Source organism: Corvus hawaiiensis, chromosome 11 (genome assembly GCF_020740725.1).
Source record: "Corvus hawaiiensis isolate bCorHaw1 chromosome 11, bCorHaw1.pri.cur, whole genome shotgun sequence".
NCBI classification, from domain to species: Eukaryota; Metazoa; Chordata; class Aves; order Passeriformes; family Corvidae; genus Corvus; species Corvus hawaiiensis.
The window spans coordinates 6,425,545-6,450,778 of record NC_063223.1 but is presented as its reverse complement, the minus strand read 5'-3'; the positions used below and the strand labels follow the sequence as shown (position 1 = coordinate 6,450,778).

General features: G+C 48.5%; 1 protein-coding gene across 1 annotated transcript in view; it reads right to left on the bottom strand.

The window, feature by feature from the left end:
* Positions 1 to 19,831: 19,831 nt before the first annotated feature.
* LOC125331634 (RING1 and YY1 binding protein) overlaps positions 19,832 to 25,234 on the bottom strand; it is a 42,729-nt gene continuing 37,326 nt past the window's right edge. Inside the window, exon 5 of the mRNA XM_048315870.1 lies at positions 19,832 to 23,847. Within this exon, the coding sequence (XP_048171827.1) occupies positions 23,595 to 23,847 (253 nt within the window). The 3' untranslated portion in view covers positions 19,832 to 23,594. The remainder of the gene's footprint in view (positions 23,848 to 25,234) is intronic.

Genomic DNA, 25,234 nt, shown 5'->3' with positions numbered 1-25,234 from the left:
AAATTCCTGGATGAGAGAAAATTATATTCAACCCCAACCAGAACCAGCACTTCAAGAGCAGAGCTATGGACCTTTCGCCATGGACCACTATAGAATTAGGCAGAGTATAAAGATGAAGAGTGATCCTTATCTTTCATTTTCTGTCACTTTGCTGCATTAAGAAACCTGTAGAGCTGGAGACCATCTAAACCATTGTGTCCTTTTGGGATCTGGCTCCTTACTCCTCCTTCTGGGGTCTTTTTGCTCATTTGTTAGTTTTGGAGCTGGTCTTCATTCTTGCCTCTGCAGCACCGTTTTCCCCCTTATATCAGGTGAAGGATTCAATCTTTAAAAAAGCAGGGTTATAGTCAGCCTCCTGTTATTCACTCCCATTAGGAAGACAGGGTCACCCAGGTGGTACCAGATGTACCTCCCAACATTTGTCCTCTCCAGACAAGGAGGACAGGGTTTCCTAAGCAGCTGTGGTGCAGCGAGTGATGTCCCTGAGCATGGCAGAGGCTTGGAACCAGATGATCTTTAAGGTCCAGTCCAGCCCCAAGCATTTTTTGATCCTGATAAACACATATCTACTGTTTTTACATCTTAAAAACCTTTGTAAATCTGGACCATCACTGTAGATGACGTTGTTCATGTGCAATAAAGGTGGCTACTGCCCCCAGAATTACGAACTGTCCGTGTACCCACCCACCTAAAGAAATACACAGCTTTACTGGACATTTTATAGTTTGTTTCTTTCACTTTTATAGCCAGCATTGCACAGATACATGTAGCTGTTTAACCAAAGTCAGTGTACTGGAGGCAGAAAAGAGATAAACCAAGAACATTTATTTGGATTCCTGCTGCAACAGTGTAAATACTAAAGTTCATTATAAAAATAAAGTAAAATAGTCTTCTTAGTGTTATGCTGGCTTTGCAAATCCTTTTAATTATATCTATATTTCCAACTGCTTGGATGTCAGAAAGATATGAGCTGGTGCTAAACATGTCCAGTTTGTTGGGGTTTCATTCAGCCCTTTGTATCGCCGAAGGATTTTTCAAATCCTTGGGTCTTCTTATCTTGTCAGAGACTATTATTTTTTTTATTCCCATGACAGTTTACTAGAAACAGAAAGTATAAATATACATTTAACTCCTAGGAAAATTGCTAGGATCCCTGTCTGAAGCTCTCAAAGGGACTGACAGGGTTGTCAGTTTGTCATTTGGAGAATTCCATGTGCAGATGCCCATGGTTGTAGCCCTTTGGGGCCAGTGACTGGGCCAGCACAAAGAGGATCCACTATAAGCCCCCAGAAAAGACTACAAAGGTGGAAAAAGATTTCATGAAAACTCTTGTTTCCATTTTGCAACCCCCTGGCCCACTTCTGTGAACATTTTCCATGCTCCTCTAACGAAAGCTGGTTCCCAGGAGCCGTGTGCTGCTGCTGGAGCTGGAGCTTTGGAGCACGGGAAAAAGTCCTGTTGCATGAAAAGGATAGTGATGGAAAAATTTAACAGCACTGATTGTTTAGGTTTTCTTCCCCTTTTCAAAATGAAACACTTTTAAAATCAAGCTATTTTTTTCCACTGGCTGCTGCGTGAGCATGTTTTTTCACCTGGTTCCAATCTAGACTTGCAACGCAAGGAGTGAGAGCATCCAGCACGCTTCCAGCACAGCAGGGCTCACTTTTCCCAAATTCCCCACCAAATTCTGTGGCTTATCACAAAGGAGCACAGAACAAATATGACTCATTACCCAGCATAAACCCTCCAAGGCACGGAGCAGCTTGGAAGGGTGGTAGCAAAAGGATCTCCCTCCAGACTGATGGTTCAGTGGCTGGAAGGCACTGGAACCTCTTTCTCCTTGCTGATTTCTTAGTGGATTTACACCAAAAACATGGCAATTGGGGTCCAGCTCTGCTGAAGAAATTACTCCTTCAGCAGCAGCCCAGCAAAATATCACCAAAGCACAGGACTGGCAGGGCACAGGAGGAGTGTGGAGCACCACCAACACCCCTGAACCAGCAGGGGATCTGTTGAAATGTGTAGGTGATCCAGCCTGAAGAGCTTTAGCCCGAGCTGTGAAGAAGAGCAAACCAATTAACCCTTCCTGGAGCAGTGCCACCCACAGGGACAGGGCACAGAGCCTGTCCCAGCGCACCCACAGGGCTCGGTGCCTCCTGCAGCTCCTCAAAGGGAGGGGCATGAAAACCACCCCAAAGTCAAATATCCATCAATGGCACAATCCATAAACCCCTCCTGGCACAGCTTGTGACCAGCAGAAATCTGAACTCATGGAGGGAAAGAGCAAAGTTTAGCTAAACCAGGCCCCTTCTGGCTGCTCTGAATTCCAGTGCCTGGGACCTGAGACACAATTCCTGCCCGGCTCTGCAGCCCTTTCCCCCGGCTTATCAAACTCCGTCTTGAAACAATTTCGTCCTTGAACAGATTTGTTAAGCAGTGTAATATGAAGATCAAGGAATAAAGATGAGGAAAGGCGAAATTAGATTAAGGCTGTAGATAGCGTTTGAGTATAACTAATGCCAAACAGCCAGAGGGCAACATGTCAACAATTTAATGGGGCACAACGTAAAATAATGTTTTCAAAACAAGCGCTTCATTGGATGCTTCCCCTCTGAATCAGATAAAGTGTATCACTACAGAGAGATTTGCTTTGATCTGTTCTGCAGCAGAAGGTCAAGGGTGTCTAAAGCAGCTATTCAGAGCTTGTGAGTAATAGAATTAAACAACTCAGATCACATCTCTGAACTCTCAGCATCCCCCAGATGTGGGGCCAGCCCCTGGGGTGGGGAGCCAAGCCCATACCCCCAGCTGGCAGCCGAATTGGGTGCTGGTTCTGAGCCCGACCTCATGAGTACAACCTCATGCGGGGTCTCTTGAGGCTGAGAAAGTCAGGATCAGAAAGTTGGGATCTCTGCACCCATGTTTGTGCAGGAAGCATCCCTATTTCTAGAAAGCCAAGGCAGCACCTACCTCTGTAAAGGATTTTTTTGCACAAATTAATTCACATTAGTTCCAGGCACAACGAGATATTTGTGAAACCTGATCATTGTGAGAATGATTTAACCCCAAAGCCATTTTCCACCCAAGCTGATGGTACAAAGCCCAAACTCTGCTGTGCCTTTTGCTGTGGCTTGCAGAGGGGCCAGCTTTACCTGCTCTCTCACCCCAGTGGGTGAGAAGGGTGGTTGTGGGGTACAGGCTTCCTTGCACTGCAAACTGAAATCAAGGTGGGGAATGGAGGCAAATAACAGGGGGAAAGATTAAAACAGAGCAGCAGGCGTGTTTCTGATGGCTGCAGTGCGCAGCACCACAGCATGCCATGGCATCTCGCTGCCTCTCTCCCAGCTGTAAAACTTGAGCAGAGGGAGGTGCCACAAAAAACACCTCCAGAAGGGCCAGACACAGATGTTCTCTCCCAATGCAGGGCATATTGGCAGCAGGCTTGTTCTTGGTAGAACACTGTGCAGCAGCCTCAGCTCTCTCCCAAAGCATGGCTCAGATTCTCAGAGCTGTGTCAGGTTAAGAGCCCTTGCACGCCCCACCTGCATGGGCAGACAGAGCCGGGAGGATTTGCTGTGAAGGGCCCTGAGCACCTCGGTCACCGCTGCCGGGGCTGCCACAGCTGCCGGGGCGGTGCAGGGGCCTCAGGGGACTGCCCGGGAATGAAGGCAATAATGGCAGTCATTTATCTTTGGGATGTCACCCTGATAGCAGGAGGCTGGCGCATCACTCACACACGCTGGGGAGCGGCTGTGCTCACTGACTGCTGATGGGAGAGGGCAGCTGGCACAGGATCCCCCTGCACCCTGTGGGTCGGGTGGTTTTTTAAGAATTATAGCCTTGCCTCATTTCAAAATGTTGGCAGCTTTTCGTTAGCTCAATTTTGTTTATGCTGGTTTTGTTCCTGAAGGGAGAAACAGGCACACACAACCCACCTCAGCCAGGCAGCTCTTCTCCTTCCATTTTAACTTACCTCAGGCACGAGGAGTTCAGGGTTTCTCTGGGTGTTCAGGATTGCTCTCTTTCGTCTTTCCCTCCCAAATCACCTGATGATCTGTGTTATCTGCCTGCTTCAGGCAGTGTCTCTGCAGCCCTTGGTGCCCTCAGAGGCTTCTCCCAGGACCCAGCCATCCCACGCCTCCACAGCATCCGGCCACAAAAACTCCAAGGCTTTGCCAGGCATTTGCTAAATTCCCTGTCTGCACACAGAAGCAGCCAGCTCAGTGAAGCCACGGCTGGCATGCACCTTCACTCGCTCGTGATGCTCTTCCAGGAGCTTCTCAAAGTGTCAGTTTCTGCATCTGTTCATCAGCTTTGCTTTCTTGACCTCTGAGGAGAAGTTTGCTTTCACAGGCTGTCACGTCTCAATTAGCCCTGTCCCTTTGGCAGGTCAGCGTGTGACACGGGGTCACCAGGTCTCCACAGCTTTGTAGCTTCAGCATGGAAAGGTAAATACACGTGCAGCTCCCAGCAGTGCTTGGAGCTGCCCCTTCCCTGCAAGAGACCGGCCCTAGAGCAGGGACACGGAGCAGTGAACCCCTCAGATGAAGGCAGAGACCTCTCCTCCTCCCAGCTTCCCAAAGGAAAAGAAAATTTGGCAGAGGCAACTCTCAACAGTGACCTGCCCAGACCACATCTAATGACAGCCCTTAAGCACAGCCCTGCCAACGAGGTGTTGCACACAGGCGGGTCCCAACCTTGCTCCTCTCATTCTGTAGGGCTTTCTGCAGGCAACAGAGCCTCTGCCCTGGAGACCAGCATTTAAAAGGAAACCAAACACCAAGAGGCCCTATAAAATCTCCACGTCCCACTGCTGGAGCAGCCCCAGTTACTTGTCTGGCAGCCGCTTGTTCCAGCTCATCCTCCTACAGCCCAGCACCCCCAACCCAACCTGCCTGTCTCTTGGAATGCTGAACCCCTCCATGCCTCCTCCACCACCAGGAACAGGCTCTGCCATTACCCCAACAGCCCAGATGGCTCCACGGCCCTGACCCTAAACCCAGGAAAGAACAGGGACAGGAAAAGCCAGAGCAAAGCCATGGGCTGCACGCTGCGAGCTCGGGGAGGGAGAACAAATTTAGGCCTGACTCATCCAGGATAAATTTGCCACCTTCAGCAGAGCTTGTTGGGGTGCACAGCTCTGTGTGGCTCTGGGGTGTCAGGGAGGGGTTGATTGCCACCCTGATCTGTGCTCAGTGACCCATCACATCCCGGGAGGGAGCACCCAAGCTGGGGCTTTGCTCCCAGTGTGGCACCCACAAGGCTTTTGCAGCTGTGGCAGCGAGGGTGGGACTCGGCTGATCACTAATTACTGAAGCTTGTAATCAGCGAGAGGCACTGCTGAGGTTTCTGTAGCCAGAGAGCTCCAACTGGCTGTCCTGACATTTTGATGCCAATTACCAAAATGCCCGCACTAGAAATAGCTATAATTGATAAGGCTGGTCAGCGTGTGTTAATGAAGCTGAAACTGAGACAAAAATGGAAATGAAAGTTTGTGACAATGTGAACAATTTTCCTCTCTCTCTAATAGCTGGATACAACTGGGTGTTATTTATGGCTGGGTTTTTTCAAATAGGATGCTTCCTGTGAGGCATCCAAAGGAAATGCCAAGTTTTGCATCCCATGAGCTGGAATGGGCAGGACCAGGTGGGTGCCCACAGCCACCCCAAGTCCACGAGGCCAGAGGGGTCCCATCCTCACCCATCTCACCCCAATGTGGGTGCTGCAAGCGAAAACAGCCAGGGTGGCTTTTTTCCTCCCACAAACCAGCCAAGAAGCAGATGGAGGGGAAAATCCCTCCTCTCAATTCCTGCTAGACTAACATTTTACCTGCAAAATTGAGGTAGGAGGCTTTTAAATGACTTGTAGGTGGATCTGGTTCTAGAAACAGCTCTGTTTTACAACAAGTCTTTGCTGTTTGATGAAGGAGGGTATAACAGCAAACACAGAAACAGTTAACTGCAGCCTGATGTTGCTGCCTGCTCTCCCCAGGCTGCTGAAATGTAGGGATTCGGGGGTCACAGTCACAAATTTACCGTTAAAGCAAATGCCCGTTTCATCCCTTTCAAGGGTGGGTTTTCTTTAAAGCTTTCATCCTGGCAGAGATGTTTGAGGAGCTAAAAATAGGCAGCAAAGTCACGTGAGAACCTCCGGATGTGAGAAATCACATAAAAGATACGAGCGTGAGTCCCTGTTTCCTTGGAAATAATAGTAGTAGTAATTCTTGAATGTGAGGTTGTAATAGCAAGATCTGAAACCGGCCCCTTGTTCTCTGAAACCCTCTGCAAGCAGCCAGGGCAGGGTAAAACCAGATGCCAGGAGAATAAACTGCCCCAGAGCACAGTGCTGTGTGAGGAAAACCCTCCCCTGCAGAGCTCCAGAGAATCAGAGGTTTCTGTGCATGCAGGATTGGATCTGGAGTCACTGCATGGAGGGATGGGAGAGCTGGGGCAGAGGGGATGGCACAAAGCTCTCCAGACATCCAGCACCAGCTGGTGAAATCTTAGCTGAAGGTTTCAGTTTGGGATGAGCCCAAAGGAAACCCCTCAGTCCCTGCACCCCAAATTCTGTGCCTGGGTTTAAATTCAGATCTTCAGCCTGTGTTGGGTCAGAGGGCTGGCTCCAAGCCTGGGATTTGGACACCTCTGAAGAGATTCCAGATAGGGAGTAAAATCAGTGGCATGTGCCATCCTGGTGGGAGTCAGTGAGCTCAGTGACAGCAGTAAAGGGCTCTCATCCATCCACATGAAATGGCTCATACTTAAATTTTTTACATCCCCAGACTGAGCACTCGAAGTCCCTCTCAAGTCCAGGCAGTTCCCAGGGACCTGGGTGATGCTGGGCATCATTAACAGGAACACGCTGACCTGTGGGATGGGACAGCTGAGTCCCCACAGGGTGTGGGCACAGAGCCACCCTCCAGCCACAGCAGCTGCCACGAGGGCTACGGCGTGACCCTGAGCCCCCGCTCCTGCCCCCATCCCTGCCTCGTGCTCCGTTTTCCATTCCTGCACTGCCAGCTGGAGCTGCACACTGCCTCCTATAAATCCTTTCTAAATGAGCATCAGCATTTAATTTATTTCAGAAAGACTTACTGCTTTGCCTGTATGGATTCTGCATGAGAAGCACGGGTAAAGACCAGTCCTCAGATCCCAGAGCCAAATGCTCACCAGCCAGTTAATGCTGGAATTCGGGTTCCATAACCCATCCTGCCAAGTCAGAACTTGGCACTATGAGACAGCGGTGCTCAAACTTTCCACTAAAGCAGCTCCCAGTGCCAAGCATGTTACTGGGCATCACTGAGTCACCTACAGACATGAGAGCAGATGTGGCTAAAATCCTTCCACTGCTGCAATTTGCAAAAAAATCTACTGGCAGTGGAAGACTGCCAAATTTTTCAAATATTTTGAGCTGGATATGTTGTTCCCCTAGGCTAGAGAAATGCCACTCTTTTCCTCACTCCTCCTCTCTTTCCTCTTTTTTTGCTGCCATCACAACCATCAGCACATTCTCTCACTCCTTTTACCAGGAAACAAGGATGAAAGAGCGAGGAGCAGGAGCACCAGGATCATTCCTTGGAGTACTCAGCTCAGATAAGTGGTACCCAGCACTCAGCAGGATGCTGCAGAGCCCTCACCTGAATGTTATACTCAGGCTCACCATAAAAACCTCAAAATCAGCCCCAAGCAGAGATTTTGCTGAAATAATCATCGTGCCAGATGCTCCAGCACCCCACCACAGCCTGTCTGTCGCTCTGTTTGCCAGATGCCTTCATGAGGTTTTGTTCTGGATGACCAGAAACTGAATTAGGCTGCATCCAAAGAGCCAGTGCAAGGTTGCTAGGAGATTCCCTGTCTGCAGGGAGCTGACAGTCACAGGAGTTACAGATGGGTGCAGGGTGCAGTGATAAGGTTATCTCCTTCTGCATATGTGACTTGGGCATCTTTGGGCTGACTCCAGACTCTCAGGGCAAAAAGACTTTGGCTCAACTTTGAAGCTGATGGAGCTCAGGAACAGGGTGGAAAGGGGATGCTGGTGAGGCCATCGAGCAGTGCCTGTAAGGAAAAGCAAATTTTAGGACAACAGAGGATTCAAAATCGTATCCCACTCCTAACTTCAAAAAAAAAAATTAGCTTCCCCCTTTGATGTAAGGTGAATTTCTTTTCTGGCAGGGAAAATGGCATTTCCTCCCCTGGGGCAGTGTTATTTCAGCAAAATCTTTGTTCTGCATGACAGCAGATACTGCCCATGACCCGAGGTGATGCCCCAAACAGCCGGCGCTGGTCCTCGCCTGGCCGCAGCAGTGCTGCATCCCAGGGCAGCAGGGCAGGACGGTCACTGTCCCCCACGCTGCTGGCAGGCACTGGGATGTGTCACAGGTTAATTACACGTACTCATCAGGACTAGTGCCTGAGGCCTGTGTGGGGAGCAGCAGGGAAATGAAAGCGGCTGCAGGAGCACTCAGGGCGGGAAGGGGAGAAGACAGGAGGGGACCGAGCAGGGGGAGATTCATCTGGGATTCAGGGAGAACTCCTTCCACTTCTGCCTTTCACTAATAAAATGATGCTATCCAAAAAGGTGAACTTTGAGGGTATGGCAAACCTCTTTGCTTTAATGATGTTGGTTACACAAATTTTGTCCTTAAATGCAGCTGGTACCAGACACAGAAACCAAGGGAGTGAGGAGGTTATTAAGGCAAAGAAGTGGGTAAAGGACATTAAAATGAGCTCCTTGACAAGCTGTGATGCTCTGAAACCTTGAGCACATGCTCACCTGCAGCTGTTCCAGTTCCAGTGACTCTGCTGGCTTTTTGGGTCCCCTCAGGGACTGTGAAGGTGTTGATTCAGCAGGTTCTTCTCAGGATGGGACAGGGTGCTGTGATGCTCAGCAAGCAGCCTCTGCTCCAAAATCCTGCACTGACAGCTGTGACAAAGACAATCCAAGTCCTAATTCATCACATCCTACTGTACCAGGCACATCCAGCTTCCTCAGAAATCCCACCTGAGAGGGTAAAAAAGCATATATGCACACAGATCTTTTTCAATGACGTCCCTCATTTCATGCACTTCTTGGGTGGAGAAATTTTAACACTGATGCCTGGGAGGAGAGGATGCAAAGCTCTGCCTTAACACCCTTTGGAAAGCTAAAACTGTTCCTTTGCCAAGAGAGCACAAGACCAAGCTCTCGAGCATCCCACCAGCAGAGCAAGTGACCCCAGGGGCCCTCAAGCATTTGGGGAGCTGTGGAGATCCCGCTTTCTGCCCCAAACCTCGGGCTGCAAGGCAGAGGCTCCAACTGCTGAGGAAGCAGGAATGTGCTGCTTGCTGCCTTGCAGGATCTTGGCTCGTAATAGCAATTGGCGCAGAGTCATCCTTATCAGCTAGCACATTAATCTTAATTAACAGATCGACAGCAACAGTTCCTCCCTGAAGCTCCCCTGAGCATTCCCAGCCTTTGCTGTGCTGCTGCTCCAGCATCACTGTGGTTCCTGACATGGGGAAAAAAACCAAATCCTGCACAGAACTGGAGTGGCTCCACCGGCTCCAGCCCTGCTGGAGGCCCAGCTGAGACACACATCCACCCATAGCTGTGACCAGGAGCAGGAGCACCCCCTCCATCCCAGACCACAGATCCTGATCTGGGCTGGGATGCAGCACCCTCAGTCCCTGAACTATCCCATGTTCTTTGTCCAGGGACAGACCTGAAAGAGGAAGGGTTTCCCTATATTTGCATGTTTCTTAAAAGGAGGATTTTTTAAAAAGAAAAAAGAAAGCAAACCCAGAGAGATTATCTGTGAAAATGTGGTAAAATCAATCCAAACCAAACCCCAAGAGTGAGGCCTCTCTCGCCTTCTGGTCCCTGCTTCTGTCAGGGCTGGGAAATCAGCACCAACTGTCCCAGGATCGATTCCCACCCTAGTGCCTGGAGCTCATCTGCTCATTGTGCAGGAACAGCACTGAGGGCTGAGGCTCCAGCCAGCAGGGACCCCACTGCTGGCATGGGACCACAGACCCCACAACCCTGCAATCTGCCGGGATCAGGGGCATGTGTGGGCCCCCACACTGGGGTCACGGTGCAGCACAGCTTCAAGCAAGCCTAAGTCCAAAGAGGCAAAGGCTGTAACTGGGGGCATAGGAGTGAAGAAAAGCAATGAATTGGCTGAGGCTCCAGTGAAGAAGAAAGAAGTAACAACCCCTGGCTGCTGCAGTGTGAATTTAGGGCACAGTCATTCCAGCCAAGTAGTTAAAGGGCACAGGGACAGCATCCATCACTCCTTGTTTGAGGACATCTCAGGTCAAATGCAGAGCCAGGGCAGCTCAGGCCTGACAGAGCTGAGAAAAGAATGTTATTCTCTTAGAAGAACAAACAAACAAACAAACAAAATGCAACAACACACCACAAAAAAGCAATTCCCTTGTCCATGTCAGCGAGTCCCATCATCTCTGCTCAGGCTGGACCCTGGGGTGGGGCAGTCACACATGGCCACAGCAGCAACCTTAGAGGGCCAAAATCATGACTGTAACAAGCAGCAGGCCGAGCACTCTGAATAAACCCTGTTATTCCCTGACGAAGGTGTCCCAGGATGGCGTGTGCCCCTCTGCGCCCCTTGCCCCCCTCCCTTGGGATATCTCCACACTAAACCCTTGGGTGCAGCAGTGGCTGGGATTAGGGATTCCTGCTTCCCAAGGGCACCTGGGAATCTGAAGCTGAGCTCCCCCACCGACACAGATGTTACCGGAAGAGCAGCCTGGTCTGCAGAGGTTTCTTTCCAGGGGTTCTCAGTAACTGTGGAAGTTGGAGCACCATGTCAGGCAGAGAGGTCAGCTCCAGGCACTGGCTGCTGAGCACACTGATCTAAGTGTTTTTCCAACAGAGGAGAGGAAAAAACCTCATCTCAGCTGAAATATCAAGGCTTTAAAAATTAGTTGCTGTTCATGTGCAGTAGCTCTTGTTATTGAAAACACCATAAAAGTTTTACTGTGCTGACTTAGGGTGCACGTAAAGAACCTCGCTTGTCTTGACAGGCCATAAAGGAACTTTTATGACCTATTGGGTCAATGATTTGCAAAGAAGGATTTACACTGCTGTCCAGGGCTGGGATGAGCTGCTGGAGGAGGAACACACCAAAAATGGCACTCAGAGGTGAGGGGTGAACCTGCTATAGGGTACACAGTGTGTTCTATCCAGCATGACTATGTGCATCAGCAAGCCTTGTTCTTACACAGACTGTGCTAACTCAGAAGGGCACAGGATTATGTGCTGAGTGGGTTTAACTGATTGACCTTTATTCTTTTGGGGTTACAAGTGGAGTTTTAGGAGGAAAAAACCTTACCCATGCATCAGTTCGGCTCTCCCCTGGGGATAAATCTTCAGAAATCCAGGCTGAATCGCCAGTGTTGCAACTGCTTTATCTTTTATCACAAGGTGTCAGGCACATGTCAGCTCCACTGGGCCAAGGTTCACTTTCAACACTCTCCTGGAGAAACTCGAGGGAGAAGAGGCCCTGACTTAGTGAAATATCATCACCTTGGACTGATTCTGCCAGGTCTGCTCAGGACAGACCAGACAGTGCAGGGGAAAGCCCTGCTGTGCCAGCAGCCTCCCGCCAGTGTCAGGGCTGGTTTACCTTTATAAAGCACCAGAACTGGGCATGCACAAAGGCAGAGGCTGCAGCTGTAAGCAAAGTTCCAATGAAATCCAAATGCACCAGCCTCAGGAGCTGGTGAGAGCAGCCCAGGACCATCTGCATGTGACAAAAACTGCCCTGGAAAAGGGACTAAGCCCCCAGTGCCACGTTCCTGGGGCAGCACACCCACCTCACAGCTGCTGCTCTCCCTGGCTAGCACAGCTCGTGTCACCCTGGTCCCCTCCAGCAGAGGCTCAGCTGCCCACATTCACTGCTGGTGTTGGAACCATCCCCAGGGCTGGGCAGCGATGGGGACAGTCACCCAGAGCACCCTCCATGCTCCTGCCCAGGCTGACCAGCACGGAGGGAGCAGGATGGTGCCAGCCAGGAGGCAGCAGGATGGTGCCTGGCAGACTCAGAACCGAGGGAGCTCTGCTCCCGAGCCCAGTGCCTGCGGGAGGGAAACGGCAGCCCAGAAAGATCAAACGCTTCAAACGTTTCTCTCCCGAGTGCCAGTGTGAGGTAAAACGAAAACCAGTGAAATCTTCATGCCTGAGGGTGGAAGGACCTTCCAGCCAGGTGCTCACAGCCGGCAGTGCTGCTCCCTGGGGCTATGTCTGGAGGGTTTCCGAGGGATGAGTCCTTCAGCCTCAGCTCACCCAGGTGCCGAGAGGATGCTCGTGCAGGTCAAACCCTTGCAGTGGGACCCTTCCAGCCTCTGCAAGGAGCAGCACCCACTGTCCCTCCTGCAGCTCCCAGCCTCATCCCCAGGATCACAGTGCACTGAGGTGGCTGCACTCTGCAGACTTCCCTCCCCAAAGCCCTTCTCCTTCATCCGCCACCATCCAGATGGATTGAACCAGATTTGCTGCACACGTGGCAACCAAATGAAACGGTTTCTTTGGCAACAATAATGAAAGCTTAGAAAAAAATTTGCTTTCTGTCTCCTGTGACTTCAACAGCCCAGGTAAAGCAGAGCGGGAAGCAGAGAACTGCAAGCATCTGCCTTGAATTACTGCCTCTGATAGGAATCAGACATGCACTCCAGCATGTCTGCTGCACGTTTATTTATTTATTTGGGGCCTGATTGATTTAAAGACTCCCTATTGCCTGAGCAGCAGCATGGCACAATAATTCACTTGATCTCTGATTTATATTTCATGTTCAAGTGAAGCAGGATGCTTCTGCCCAGCACAAGAGCTGTGTGTGCCAGCATTGTGCTCAGCAGCTTCAGAGAACCTGGGCATGTAGAGAAGCAAAAGCTGTGGCTGCAGAAGGGAGTAATCACAAGATAAAAGCCCCGTTACACATCCAAAACTGCACTGCCAAGGTCACACACTGAAACGGGAACTCGCAGATCACTGTCCCTATTTGCCTCCGTGCACAACGCTCAGTCCCAGGCTGTGCTTTCCAGCCAGGATCCATCCCATATTGTCCTCTTCCCAAAGCACTCCCCTCACCCCACAGCTCCAACAGTGATCCAGGGGTCAGTGATGGCCAGTCCTGAGCTCTCTGGCCTTTCCATGATGCTGAGCCTTTTACAGCTCAACAGGAAAGAGCACAAGGTCCAAGGCATCCCCCATAACTCCTCCAGTTTGGCCCTGGTGGGCCCTGGATTTCCTCTTTGACCTTATGCCAACAGGCCTGGCTGCTCTGCGGTGGGTAAGGTAACTGCATCTAATTAAGTCCCTCTGCTCTTCTGCCTCCCATATGGGAAAGGATCAAAGCTCTCCCCACCACACTCCAAAGGCTAGGGGGGCCCAGGAGGGGTGAGACAGGAGGGGTCCCTTGGGCTGGGAGGGGGATACAGTCAACCACAGACACCCCCTTTTCCCCCTGCCAGCGTCACCCTTCCCCATGGCCCTTCCAAGACGTCCCCAGGTACCTCTGGCTCCAAGCAAAGTCAGGAGCCTGTGAACACCGTGGGAGACAGGGCCAGCAGTGAACCCCCCCATCCAGTGGCCAATCACCCTCAGGGTGCCCCATCACCCTCCAGGTGCTTTGCTACCACACTGGTGGTACCAAAAATAGGTACAAGCTATTTCAAACATTTCACCCTCCTTTTTTACAGAAATTGTTACACGGAGCAGAGTTAAGATCTGCTATTCTCTGCTCTGCTTCCCACTTGGAAATACCTTCTAGAAATTAAGGAGGATAAAAATAGTAGCATTCAACGGGAACAGGAGCGAGCTCTTCTCTTCAGAAGATGCTGCAATCACGCAGCGCCCGCGCCCGCGCCCGGAGCCTCCGTGAATAGCGCTGCCAGTTGATCTCCTTCAAAGCATTGTTGAATGAGGTCTTAGCCTCGTAATTTAGGGGGATGAAGTCCTTCCTAAGGCTGTGAAGATTTGGGCTTTCCAGATCTATTATTTTATATTAACTTCTCCTGGACAGCCTAATTAGACAGGGGGGAAAGGGCTGTTCCCTCCCTGCTCCGTTATCCAGGGCCCTTTCTCCTCCCGCAAGAGATTTTATTTGTGCTGCACAGAAGATTTATCAACTGCTTTTATAGCCCTCCCTGCACTAAATCACACTCCTAATGGATAGCCTGAGGTAAGAGCACCACTGTTTATTTTATTATTTTTTTTTAATCCATGGAATAGCAAGGATATATGCACAGAGAGCTGCAGGCTGAGTTCTGCCTCCCCAGACAGCAGTTTTAAGACTCCCAAGTGGAATTACTTGCACTGGCCAAAATCTCAAGAGAGAGCTTGTGAAAGCTTCAGCAGGAGCATCTCAAGGCTCAAACACACATGGCAACCCAGGGATGACTGGAGCAGAGAAGTAGCATTCCCTGCTCACCCTCCGCTTCCCTTGTCACCAGCTCTGGGCTCCCAAGTCCCTGTCCCTGCAGGAACAGATTACCCCCATCTTTGCCTGGAAATAATCCAGATGCAGAGATAAAATAAAAAAATCTCCACCATTTACCAGATGTTGAGGGTATTGTTAGTGCTAGATAAAGGTGAGAAAAGAGAAAAGCATCACTGGATTTCTGTGCTGTTTGAGATCCACTCCACCACCCCAGCTTTCAGGAATGCCAACCCCCTTCTGGCAAACCCAACATGAAGGAGAACCTGTTACACACCAGGAGAGTTATTAACCTACTGCAAATAAACTGCTGATCTGCTGTTGGGAAAAACATCTCCCAGTGGCAGGACAAGACACAAACTCCCTTCCTGCACGGAGAGTCACTCCCAGCCGTGTGTGATATACAACACTCGACACATCAGCAGGAGTAACTCCAGTGACTCAGTGCAGGCTCCTCCCCAAACGAGGAAGGATGGTGGTTTGGCTTCTGGTTCCAGCCAGGAGACCGGGGGTCTGAGAGCTTCACATCCTGCTCCATCCAGCTCCTGCTCCTCAGACAGTGTATGGATGTGGGGAGGAAAGGGACCACTCCAATTAAATCCTTCGGATAAAACCCTTTTCTTCACTGGTTAAGCTCTCTGGCTGGCAGAGAGAGCAGGGTGAACCCACAGCACCCAGCTCAGCGGATCACCAGCTCTGCAGGAGTGAGCACTGGCTCGGCACTGCTCTCAATGGAGTCACCTCCCACTTGTTTTAACTCGTCGCCTTTGACTTAATCTTTTGATTGATGAGGACTTTGGATGTATAAATCTGTGGGATTTATAAGTTGGCACAGGAGGAAAATGACGATTGGCACCTCTAATAGGACTTGCAGAGGATAGATGGGTCCACTAGGACCCAAAGCAGAGCTGGTCCTGCGTGGTAAGATAAACTGGTGCAGAAAACGAGTGCAAGGGCTGACAAAGCTGAGGGGTGAGGGGTGTCCAGCAGGGCCATCTCCCCAAGCCTGCTCCAGGATTGCTGGAGCAGCACAGCAGCACGGAGGAGCTGAATGCAGGCTGCCCTCCTGCTGCTTCGGCAGCCTGGCTCCTCCTGCCAAGGCCAGAGGGGAGGATGGCAGGAGGATGGCAGACCCTGCGAAGGCCAGCGGGGTGGCAGGGGGGATGGCAGACCCTCCTGGGCTGGGTGGGAAGGTGGAGGCAGCCAACACAGACAGCAGCCCGGGCTGAGTCAGAGACACCAGCCCGCACGCGATTCGCGAAACCTGGCACCCCTGTCAGCCTCCCCCGCCCCCCGCCAGGATTTCTCCCCCTCTGAGTGTCATCACAATTCGGGAGCTCTGCAGTCAGGGGAGGCTCCCATCACTCATTTTTCCCCGTGCCATTGTACCACAGCGACTCCCAGTTCGATCCCTGTCAGAGGCTGTCACACAGCCATCACATCCCGCACTGCCGCAACAATCCCGCCCCCAGGAATCACCATATTTCTTTTCCAAGGGAACGTTTCCGTAACTCCAGTCCGCATTTTCCTCCCTTAACTTCACACCCACAAAACTTGGGTTGAATAAGGAGAACAATAGGAGCAGCTAAATACATTTCCATCCCCTGTCTCCTGGTAGCCAGCACAAATCCTGGGCATGCGGGGATGCTGCCGGGCTTCCGCAGGCTCTGCTATCAAGTCTGTTAAAGCCTGGATGCAGCCCTAAGCCTCAGCCAAAGCCTCAACGTCTCACAAAGGCTGAGCAGAGAGATTTTGAGATTTCAGAGGATTCTCCTTGCTGGGAATGAAGGAAAGGGACATGTGCATGTGAGAAAGGTTGAAAGGCACGAGTCGTTTGCTCCTGGGCAGAGGCACCCACTGGGCTACCCCCAGCTGCGGGGCAGCTTCTCCATCCAGGCTCCATGGAGCCTCTTCCAAAGTCATTGGAAGGCTCAAGGCTGATGGACATCTCTTCAAACCTTTGAAAGAAATCTGGATGTATAAATAAATGAACCCACCCAGAGAGTAGCATCAGCCTTGAGGCCTAACCAGTTCCTTTTGCTGCTCCATGATTTTGTCTTTCTTGGATCAGAAAGAAATTAATTTAATGGAAAGCTACTTTTTTCCTGCCCTTTCTTCATCTTATTTTTATAAACCCCATAGGGAAGTAAAGCATATGAACAGAGACAGCCTGCTTGCTGTGGAAGCCAACTTGCAGAGTAAGACAGTTATAATCACCCAAAAGGGGTGGGAGGGATTGTTGGCCCTGTTTATTCTTGGCTTATCCTGGTGATTCTTCGAGAGAGTCAAAAAAAGAGTAAAGCCCTATCAGAAACAGCTTTTGACAAGTTGTGCTTTTAAACTTCACTGCACCTTTAGTCTGTCCCATAGAATGCAACCTACGTGAAAATATCCCATCTATATTTAAGATTATAGATTGCATGTATTAGGTAGGTATCAATTCCTGGGTGAAAGCAGAATTAAAATTCCAGTGGTTCTGCTTCTCTACTGTGAGCTTTAATCCCTCCTAAAATACACACCCAAACATGGAAAACTCCTCCTGCCAGCTCTACACCAAACCTCCTGGGCAACATGAATCAGACAGCCCAGCATGAGGAGGAACAAAAATCAGCTTTATCCGTTCCCATTCTGTTTACCTGGGCCACTACGTGCTGTTCCTACAGCATTCCAGTTTTCTCCTGCTCACAGCGATATTTTGTACCCAAATTCAGCTCCCAAACTTGTTTTTTTCAACCATTGAGAGCAGCTTGGAGCAGTTTAAACACTTCAGATCTCCCTCCTCAAACTCTGTCCAGCTCCTGGAGCTGTGGCCAATTAAAAAGCTTCCTAAAAAGCTTTGGATGGGCTGTTATCAAGTGTGTATTACACTGGGAATGTCACAGTATTTAAGGGACTATCAGCTTTGGATCCCTCTGCCTCACCTGCTGGCAGGAGGAAGGGAGGATTGCCAAGGCAGGGATGTGGAACAGCAGGGATTCTCACACTGGGACTCTCTAGTTGCCACTGTGCAGTTTTCAATCCTTCTCAGAATGGTTTTGGAGAAGGGGGGAAGCGGAACAGCCTCTTAAGGATGTCAGAACATTTTTGACAACTCCTAATGATGAAAGAAAAGAAGTTGGAAAAAACTAAGAATGTTAGAAAGTAATGAAATCTCCAGTATCCTGGGAATAATAAATAGCCATGGTGGAGAGCAATATCTTATTTTTTTTTCCCTTTTTTATGGTATGAAGACAGAGGAGAACAAGGGAGTATTTGTTTCTTGATTCCTCATCTAGGAAGCACAACTGGCTCGTGCCTTCCGAGTTTCCTGCGCAGCCGGGGCTGTCAGATCAGTTCCTGCTGTGCAAGGAGCGATCCCTGTCTGAGGAGCAACAGGGGACTGGAGGTGAGTGCTGAGATGTGCAGCACTGGCTGCAGGAAGGCAGGATCTTTATCTTTAATATCAGTACTAACTGCAGACCTGAGTTAGGCATAGAGTGCTCTTCGCTGTCACAGCCTTCCATGCTCTGCCATGGGGGAGTTTTGCAAGTGGGATAATTGCAGTGGTGTGAAGTGCCTTGATTAGGAATTTCTGAAACAGCCTTTGATGTTATTGGTGATCTCTGCATGCAGGTTTTTCTCTGCTGAGAATAAACAATGAGAAAACACGGCTGAACTTTCTAGTGTCTTCCTATTAGATGGGTTCAGCTGGAATCAGCATCAGCCCCAACCCTGTCTGGAAAAAGGCTCCATACAAATACCAAGCAATCAGTCATCGTAAGGGGAAAACAGCAAAAAAGCCTCGCTGTGTCTGCTGACAGGAGGAGCAAAGACAAGCAACACTTAGGCACGTAAATATTCAAGGAACAGCTGAGGGAAAGGCAGGCAGAAAGACCTGACATTTCCCTCTCCTTCTAACAACTACAAAAGCCACAAGGGCATCCAGGTATTACAAAATGCAGCCAGTCTCCCTCTTCCTTCCAGATTCTGCTGGTTCTCCAGATCTGTTTGTTTTGGATTTTTTTTTAGCCTAGTCAGTTTGTGAATCACATGTGAAGTTTCACAGCTCTGCTGTCTTTATAGCAAGTAGACTCAGGTTTACCTTTAAACAACCAAGTAGGGCTGTAGGAATCCATCCAGCCTGCTGCCAGGCAAGACACCAGCCTGAAGCTGAACACCTACATCTTGGAGGGATCCACAAACCCACGAGTGCAGCACTGCATCATCTTCATACAAGGACAGCCAGCAGCAGGGACAACTGCAGCTCCAGCATTGGAGGTGGCCCTTGGCTCACGTGTCTCCAAGGCAAGGAATTTCCAGAGCAGTCACCTGAAATCCCAGCAAAGGGGTGACTGGGCAGGCTCTGAGGGAGACAACACCGACATGGAAGTCTTTTGCTGGCTCCATCCAAGTCTTTGCCTTCACATTCAAGCATCAAGGTGATGAAGATGAGGCCGTCGCCTCCTCTCCCTGCAGCTCGTACACTTTGCCCCTGCAGCGGCTCTGGCACCTTTGGCTGGTCACAGCTGAGGAAAGGGACTGTACACTCTTCAAGGCAAGAACTGTTCCTCTGCTCAGTCCTCAGCGTGCCAAACAAGTGCTTCTCGGGTCTGTAGAACAACCACTACCTTTCCTGTTTCTTCTTATTCTTGGCACAAAGGCACCTGAATTGCTTCCAACTGAGGTTAAAAGCATTCAAGCGTCTGTTTGCACATGGGGATTTCTAAAGCAACCTCTATTTGTAATACATACTTCCCCCAGCATACATAAAAGTATCCAAATGCCTTTTCGTTTAGGAACTGCCCTCCCATTCCCAGGAAAAAGATTCTGTCCCCTTGGCATTTTATCCACTGCTTTGTTTTCAAACTTCAACTTCATATTTGAAGAGTTACATCACACATCTCCCATCTCGGGTGGCGGAGGGGAAAAAGAACTAGAAAGAGCACAGTAATTCACATCACCTTGTTTCCTAGGCAGAGGACCAAAACACTGCTTGCAAAATACCAGTATTTTCATGCTATAAAAATACAATTAGACTCTCAATTACATTTTATTAAATTTACTCCTGGGACTTCGTTAGCACAAGACAGGCAAAGGAACTCCCAGGGGCTCTCACTAAACCCTCTGCAGTAAGCCTCACCATTCCTGCAGCTACAGAAAGGGAAAAAACTATTATTTCCAGGGACCTGAAACCCAAATTCTGCAGACACATCTGCCACAAAGTCTCCCCATGTCGTGAGTCCCAGGGAACAAACAGGATTTACTTGCTTGACTGAGGTTTTCCATGGGCACAACCTGTATTTGCAGAAGTGGGTGCTCAGGAATGAGCTGTACACACTGAGGAGCTGCTCCAAAAACAGGACTCTCCACCTTTTCTGAATACTGGCATCTCCCAAAAAAGAGAGCTTTCAGATTTAATTAAATTTTACTATTTTATTTGTGAAAAAACTACAAGCAGAATTCATAAATAGACATTTCTATTTAAAGCAGGAAAATGATAAAGTGGCTTCTAATAACAGTCGTGCACATGCCAGTAACAGGAATATATTAACATCTTTTATTTGCTAGACAAAGAGCAGTGTCCAATATAAATTTCCCAAAAACATTTAAGACCTGTGAATTTCTGACCAGTTCACAAAACCACCATTGACACTTTAGCATGAAGATTAAAACAAACCTAACAGGACTGTCAGCTCTAAAGACTTTACAGAGCGGAAAAACTTTCAGAAGCGTTATACAAGCTGTCTTTCTGGGCAAATGAAAAATAGAGCTCGTATAATACATTAACATAAAAATCCACAAGATAAGATTATGTTTTGACATACTTAAACAAGCATTCTATATTTGTCTCCAACAAACAAAGCTAAGGAAATAATGTAACCATCTTTACACAGTAAATTAAGGTTACAAGTCATACACAAGAACAGAACTGCTTGCGCATTAAAAACTGTTCAGCTCCATTGTCATACTCTAAATGTTGGCTCTTAAAACCATTCGGTTACATACAAGCAAAGGTTATTATATAATAGTCAGCAATTAATAAATTTTCAATAATTTAAGTTTATGGTAGAGCTTAAAAAAGTAGACTGAGAATGATCTTGGTAAGGCAGGTGAAAACATCTCAGTGGAAATAAACTCACAGAAGCTGCTGCCAAATTTTCGATCTGTCCAATTTGAAGCAAAGTTCCAATTCAAATAAATAGCCTGGTGGTGTAAAACGCTGTCACCTTTCCTTTGCAGAACTACGTCAACTGAGCGAGTCAGGCAAGCTGTGTCGGTGTCTGTGTGTGTGTGTGTGTCTGTGTAAGAGTCGAAACTTCGCCATCGTAACACTGTGCTTCACTTACCTGCGTTCTGTGCCACTGAACACCGTGAATCTGGTCCTTCCCTACACTAGTGTTTGCTTGGTTTGGTTCTGGAACACCTTTCCCACCAAGGGCGGGCTGGCCTCCGGCCACGGCATGGAGGGAACCCTGCCCGCGGTGCCGCAGGGACGCTGATTGCGGAAATTTAAGTGTGAAAGCAAACGCTGTCCTTCAAACCCACAACGCAACAGCTACAGATGAGGCTGGGGGGTTCAATGCTTAGCTAGCACTTCCTAACTGAATGCAGAATTCCAGGTCACTTGTTCCAAAGAAATTTTCCCATTTGTTTATAGCAAGCTACTTCATCGAGGAGGCACGCCAAAGGGACAGATGTTACCGACTGTACCACGAGTAGCTGGGTACGGCGTTAAAGCTTTTTAACTGATCGACAGGTCTAGTTTCACTTGAAAAAGAAGCAATTTCCTGGTACACACAATGCTTTTTTTTTTTTCTTTTTTTGCACAAATTCCCAGATCCAACAAAGAAGGTGAGCACGTGGTTTGACTTGAAGCACCAGATTGAGCCCTGCTGAGGCCAGCAGGACCTGCCACTCGCTCACCCTCCTGGCTGGATCGCGGCCGAGATGCACGCAAGCCTAATTGATAATGGATCATTTATAAAGCAGTGCAAAATATACAAGTTCAGGGGCATCTTCAAAAAATCTCTCTTAAAAAATTATTCCAATACATTTCAGTAAAATAAATAAATATGGCTGACCAGTTTACCCTCCCTGAGACCCTAAAAGGAATAGTAAAAACTGGAAAAGGAATGTCTTTGCAATATCCCACTAATGTTAAAATGTGGATTGAGATATTCATAGTATTTAAAACTATGTATAATAAATTGTCTTGATGCTCATAGGAAGCATCTGTTTTCCTTTGGTTCTTTAATACTTTTAAAAATGCTTACAAAAGACAGGCTGTACTGCAAATATAAGCAGAATTAAGTTGGGGTGCCCACGTTAACATATTCAGAATAAAACCACTGCTGCCAAGGCACTGCCACTGCACGTGCCTTCAAGCAGGGGCTCTACCAGATCCCTTACTCACACATTTCTGTCACCAGTGTGAAAGGAACCTATGTCTGCTACTCAAAACCACACTGATTTTAAAAGAAATCTTAAATCAGTTGCCTCCACAAAGAGAAATTTCTCTTGCCAAGCAAATAATTCACAATATAACAAGCAGGCACAAAGTTGTCAAAATGTGGCCCTCTTTCATCATGCCCAAAAGTTATGCAGTTGATGTCAGATGAAGCCACAGCCTCTGTGCCTGAAATTACTGCAAAGCACCCTGGGGCCACTAAATAAAGATGAAAAGCCAAAGAGGTTTGGGGTTTGTTTTGCTTTTTAAAAAAAGTTTGTTTCACCTCTTCAGATGAGTGTTTTAGCAGGATAATGCATGGAAGGTAAACTGTAAAGCAACACTAAGAGGTCAGGAAAAGAAATTATAGTCTGGAGAACTTTAGAGTAAGAATGAAGGAGATGCTGGTCATGAGCATGAGCCACACGTCGCTCACTTGCCAGCATGAAAACTTTTCCCTACTTTTGCTCCCACAGCAGGAGACTCAGAAGTGTCCAAATGCTGACAAGCCCATCACTGGACAAGATGCTGTTCAGAAACCACTCCTGGAATACAGATGGACCTCACGGATAAGAGCCACCCCAACAGCATGGATGGGACAGACAGAACAGGGCTGACAAGCACCAACCCACACGTGGCTAGAGCGAGCACCAGCTCGGTTCCTGAACTCAGGATTGCCCCCAGGCTCCCGGCTGCCTTCAACCCACAGCAACCACTCCAGTTCTAGCTACCTCGGGCACTGAGGCTGCTGGCTGGAATTCATTAACAACACCAACACGTGTGGGACTGGCTGTGCATGACACAGCCGTGCTCACGTTCCGGAACACACGGATCCGTGGTGTAACAGCAGCAGTCTGGTTGGGAATGCGTCCACTCCAGCTGGGCATGGAGCTGCACATCACCAACCTGAGCGACCCCAGGAGAAACACCAGCTACCTGGAGCAATCCTCTCTCATCTCAGAGCCCAAGCTGTAACAATCAAAACCGTGTCCAGTGCACCTTAGCCATTGCTTAGGGAAGAAATGGGGAAGGAACAATAGAGAGAACAGGTCCCATCCAGGTTCAAACCTTCAGGAACACTTTTCACCTAAGACCAGTTCCATTTCAGTTTCAGTACTTTCACAGAAGGGGACTGTCCCAGATCTTGAACTGTTCAATTAATTTGTTTTATCACTTCACAGTGTTTCAAGCACCAGCGTTTCCATGTATTGGTTTCAAATAACCCTTTATATATATTTATTTATATATATATTTATATATAATTTATATCAAAACTGATAGTACACAGTATAACTGGAAGAAGAACTGAACTTAAAAAGGATATGTTGAAAGAGGATGGAGTTTGTGAATGCAATAAATAAAGCCCCCTTCCCACCCCACCCGCTCCCTACCCCAAAACAAAAAGTTGTCATGTTCATGGAAAATTGTGCACAGCAGATATTATAAAAAAGTAGATTCAGGAGCACATCCAATTATAAATGATTGTTAGGAAAATCATATAAAACAATGGAATACATAAAAGTGTCAAGAGTAATCGCTAGGGTGAGAAATTCCTTGGTGGCCAGGTGCCCACGGCAAGCAGAAATCATCCTGGTTGCATCAGTAAGAGGTCGATGTCCAAGAAAGTGTGTTCAAGCACAGAAGAGGCTCTCCAGGATTTGAACAGCGTGGGCAGGTGGAGTGTTTGAATTTCATACCCTGATTCATAGTTTCCACAACTCCATGTGCAATTTTTCAGAAAGATTCGTCGTTGACTGCCGACATGTCCCCCTTGGGCGTGGAGGAACGGGACGAGCCCTTGTCTGTGCTCTCAGAGCCCGAGCTGCTCTGATTCTGTTGTTCTGATCCTGCACTGGAGGTCACTGTAGAAGACGACGTGGATGAAGAGCGAGTCTTTTCTTTAAAGTCTGTGATAATTACTGTGACATTTCCCACTGTGACTGCCAGCTGCTGTGCGGTACTTCTGTCCACATTTTTCAGTCTGGGTCTAAAATGAATGAGAAGACATTTATTAAAAGGATAAAAATAAATGAAAAAGGGACAGTTTATTAGGAAAAGCATTTGAAAACAAACTCGGTGTGACTTGCACCCCTCGCTTGCGCAGATGGCAGTGGCTGGGAAGAGAACCCAGGCAGGCAGTGAGTGCTGCAGAGCAGAGGATGAAGGTGTGACCTGCTCCCTGTACCAGCCAGGCTCCCTGTGCCTCTGAGGGCTGCAGAGCACACTCAGCCCCAGAGAACAACCTGTCTCACAGAGCTCTGCACAGGGAGTCTCTTGCAGGCTTCTCCCTAATCCAACCCTGCCAGAAAGGAGGACACCACAGCAGAGCCAAGCGGAGAGAAGCCAGACAGAGGGAAGGATCTCCTCCCCAAGGGGCAGATGAAAGAGTTCTCTTATCTAAATTCACCATCTCATCATGTGCCCTGATGTTATGAGACAAGGCTGTGACTCTGCAATACAAAACCACATGAAAGCATTCGGCCACGGCTCTTTCATTCCCATGTTGGAACTCTGCAGCTGCAAACAACACAGGCACTGGGACAACTTGGCTTCTCTTTCAGCTGCTTTGAGCTTATACAAATCAGATGCCCAATCAGCCTATGGATAAAATAGCTCAAAATGCTCCCTCTGGAATCGAGGCTATTGTAAATAAAATCCAGAATGTACAACGGTATTTTTTGCAGCCAGAGCTTTTGGTTAGGGGAGAAAGAAAAGGGGGAAAAAAAATACAAACCACCCGAAAAGAACCCACTGGTATTTATTACTCAGGATTATCTTGGTAATTTGCATGCTGTGCTATCATTCAATTAGTAATGTAGCTAATAAGGGTCGAAGCTCTAGGAAGCTGACATTCAAGCACATTTCACAGGCTGGTCCAAAGCTCTGCTTCAACAAGCCTTGGACACTCCTCCAGCTACCAGCAAATTCCAAGTCAGCTGCAGCGACTGCTGTAATTTACAGCTTTTGCTCCTAATTAAGGGTCAGGCTTAAGCAGCAGAATATTCCCAATAGGGAAATTAAAAAGGAGAGTCTTTATACATCAGTGAAAAGTAGCTTGCTGAGAGCTGCCTTATTGAGAGGGATGGAGGGAAGGTTAGTTTACTTTGGGATCAAGCTCCAGCTTTTAAACCACTCTGCCTTTTCTCCTCCTCACTTGCAGCACACAAGGCTAGTGCAGTAAAACAGAAAAGGATGGAATTAAGCTCATTTTCTATCCCCCATGAATACTCAATGGCTTGCAGTGGTAAGTTAACAAGGAGAAAGTCCTTAAGTAGCAGTTATCCAAGTGGTATTCCAGAACCAGGCAGAACAGAAAAACGCATTGAGGACAGATGTACAGCTTTCAAAATAGAACAATTGTATTTCTGCAAACT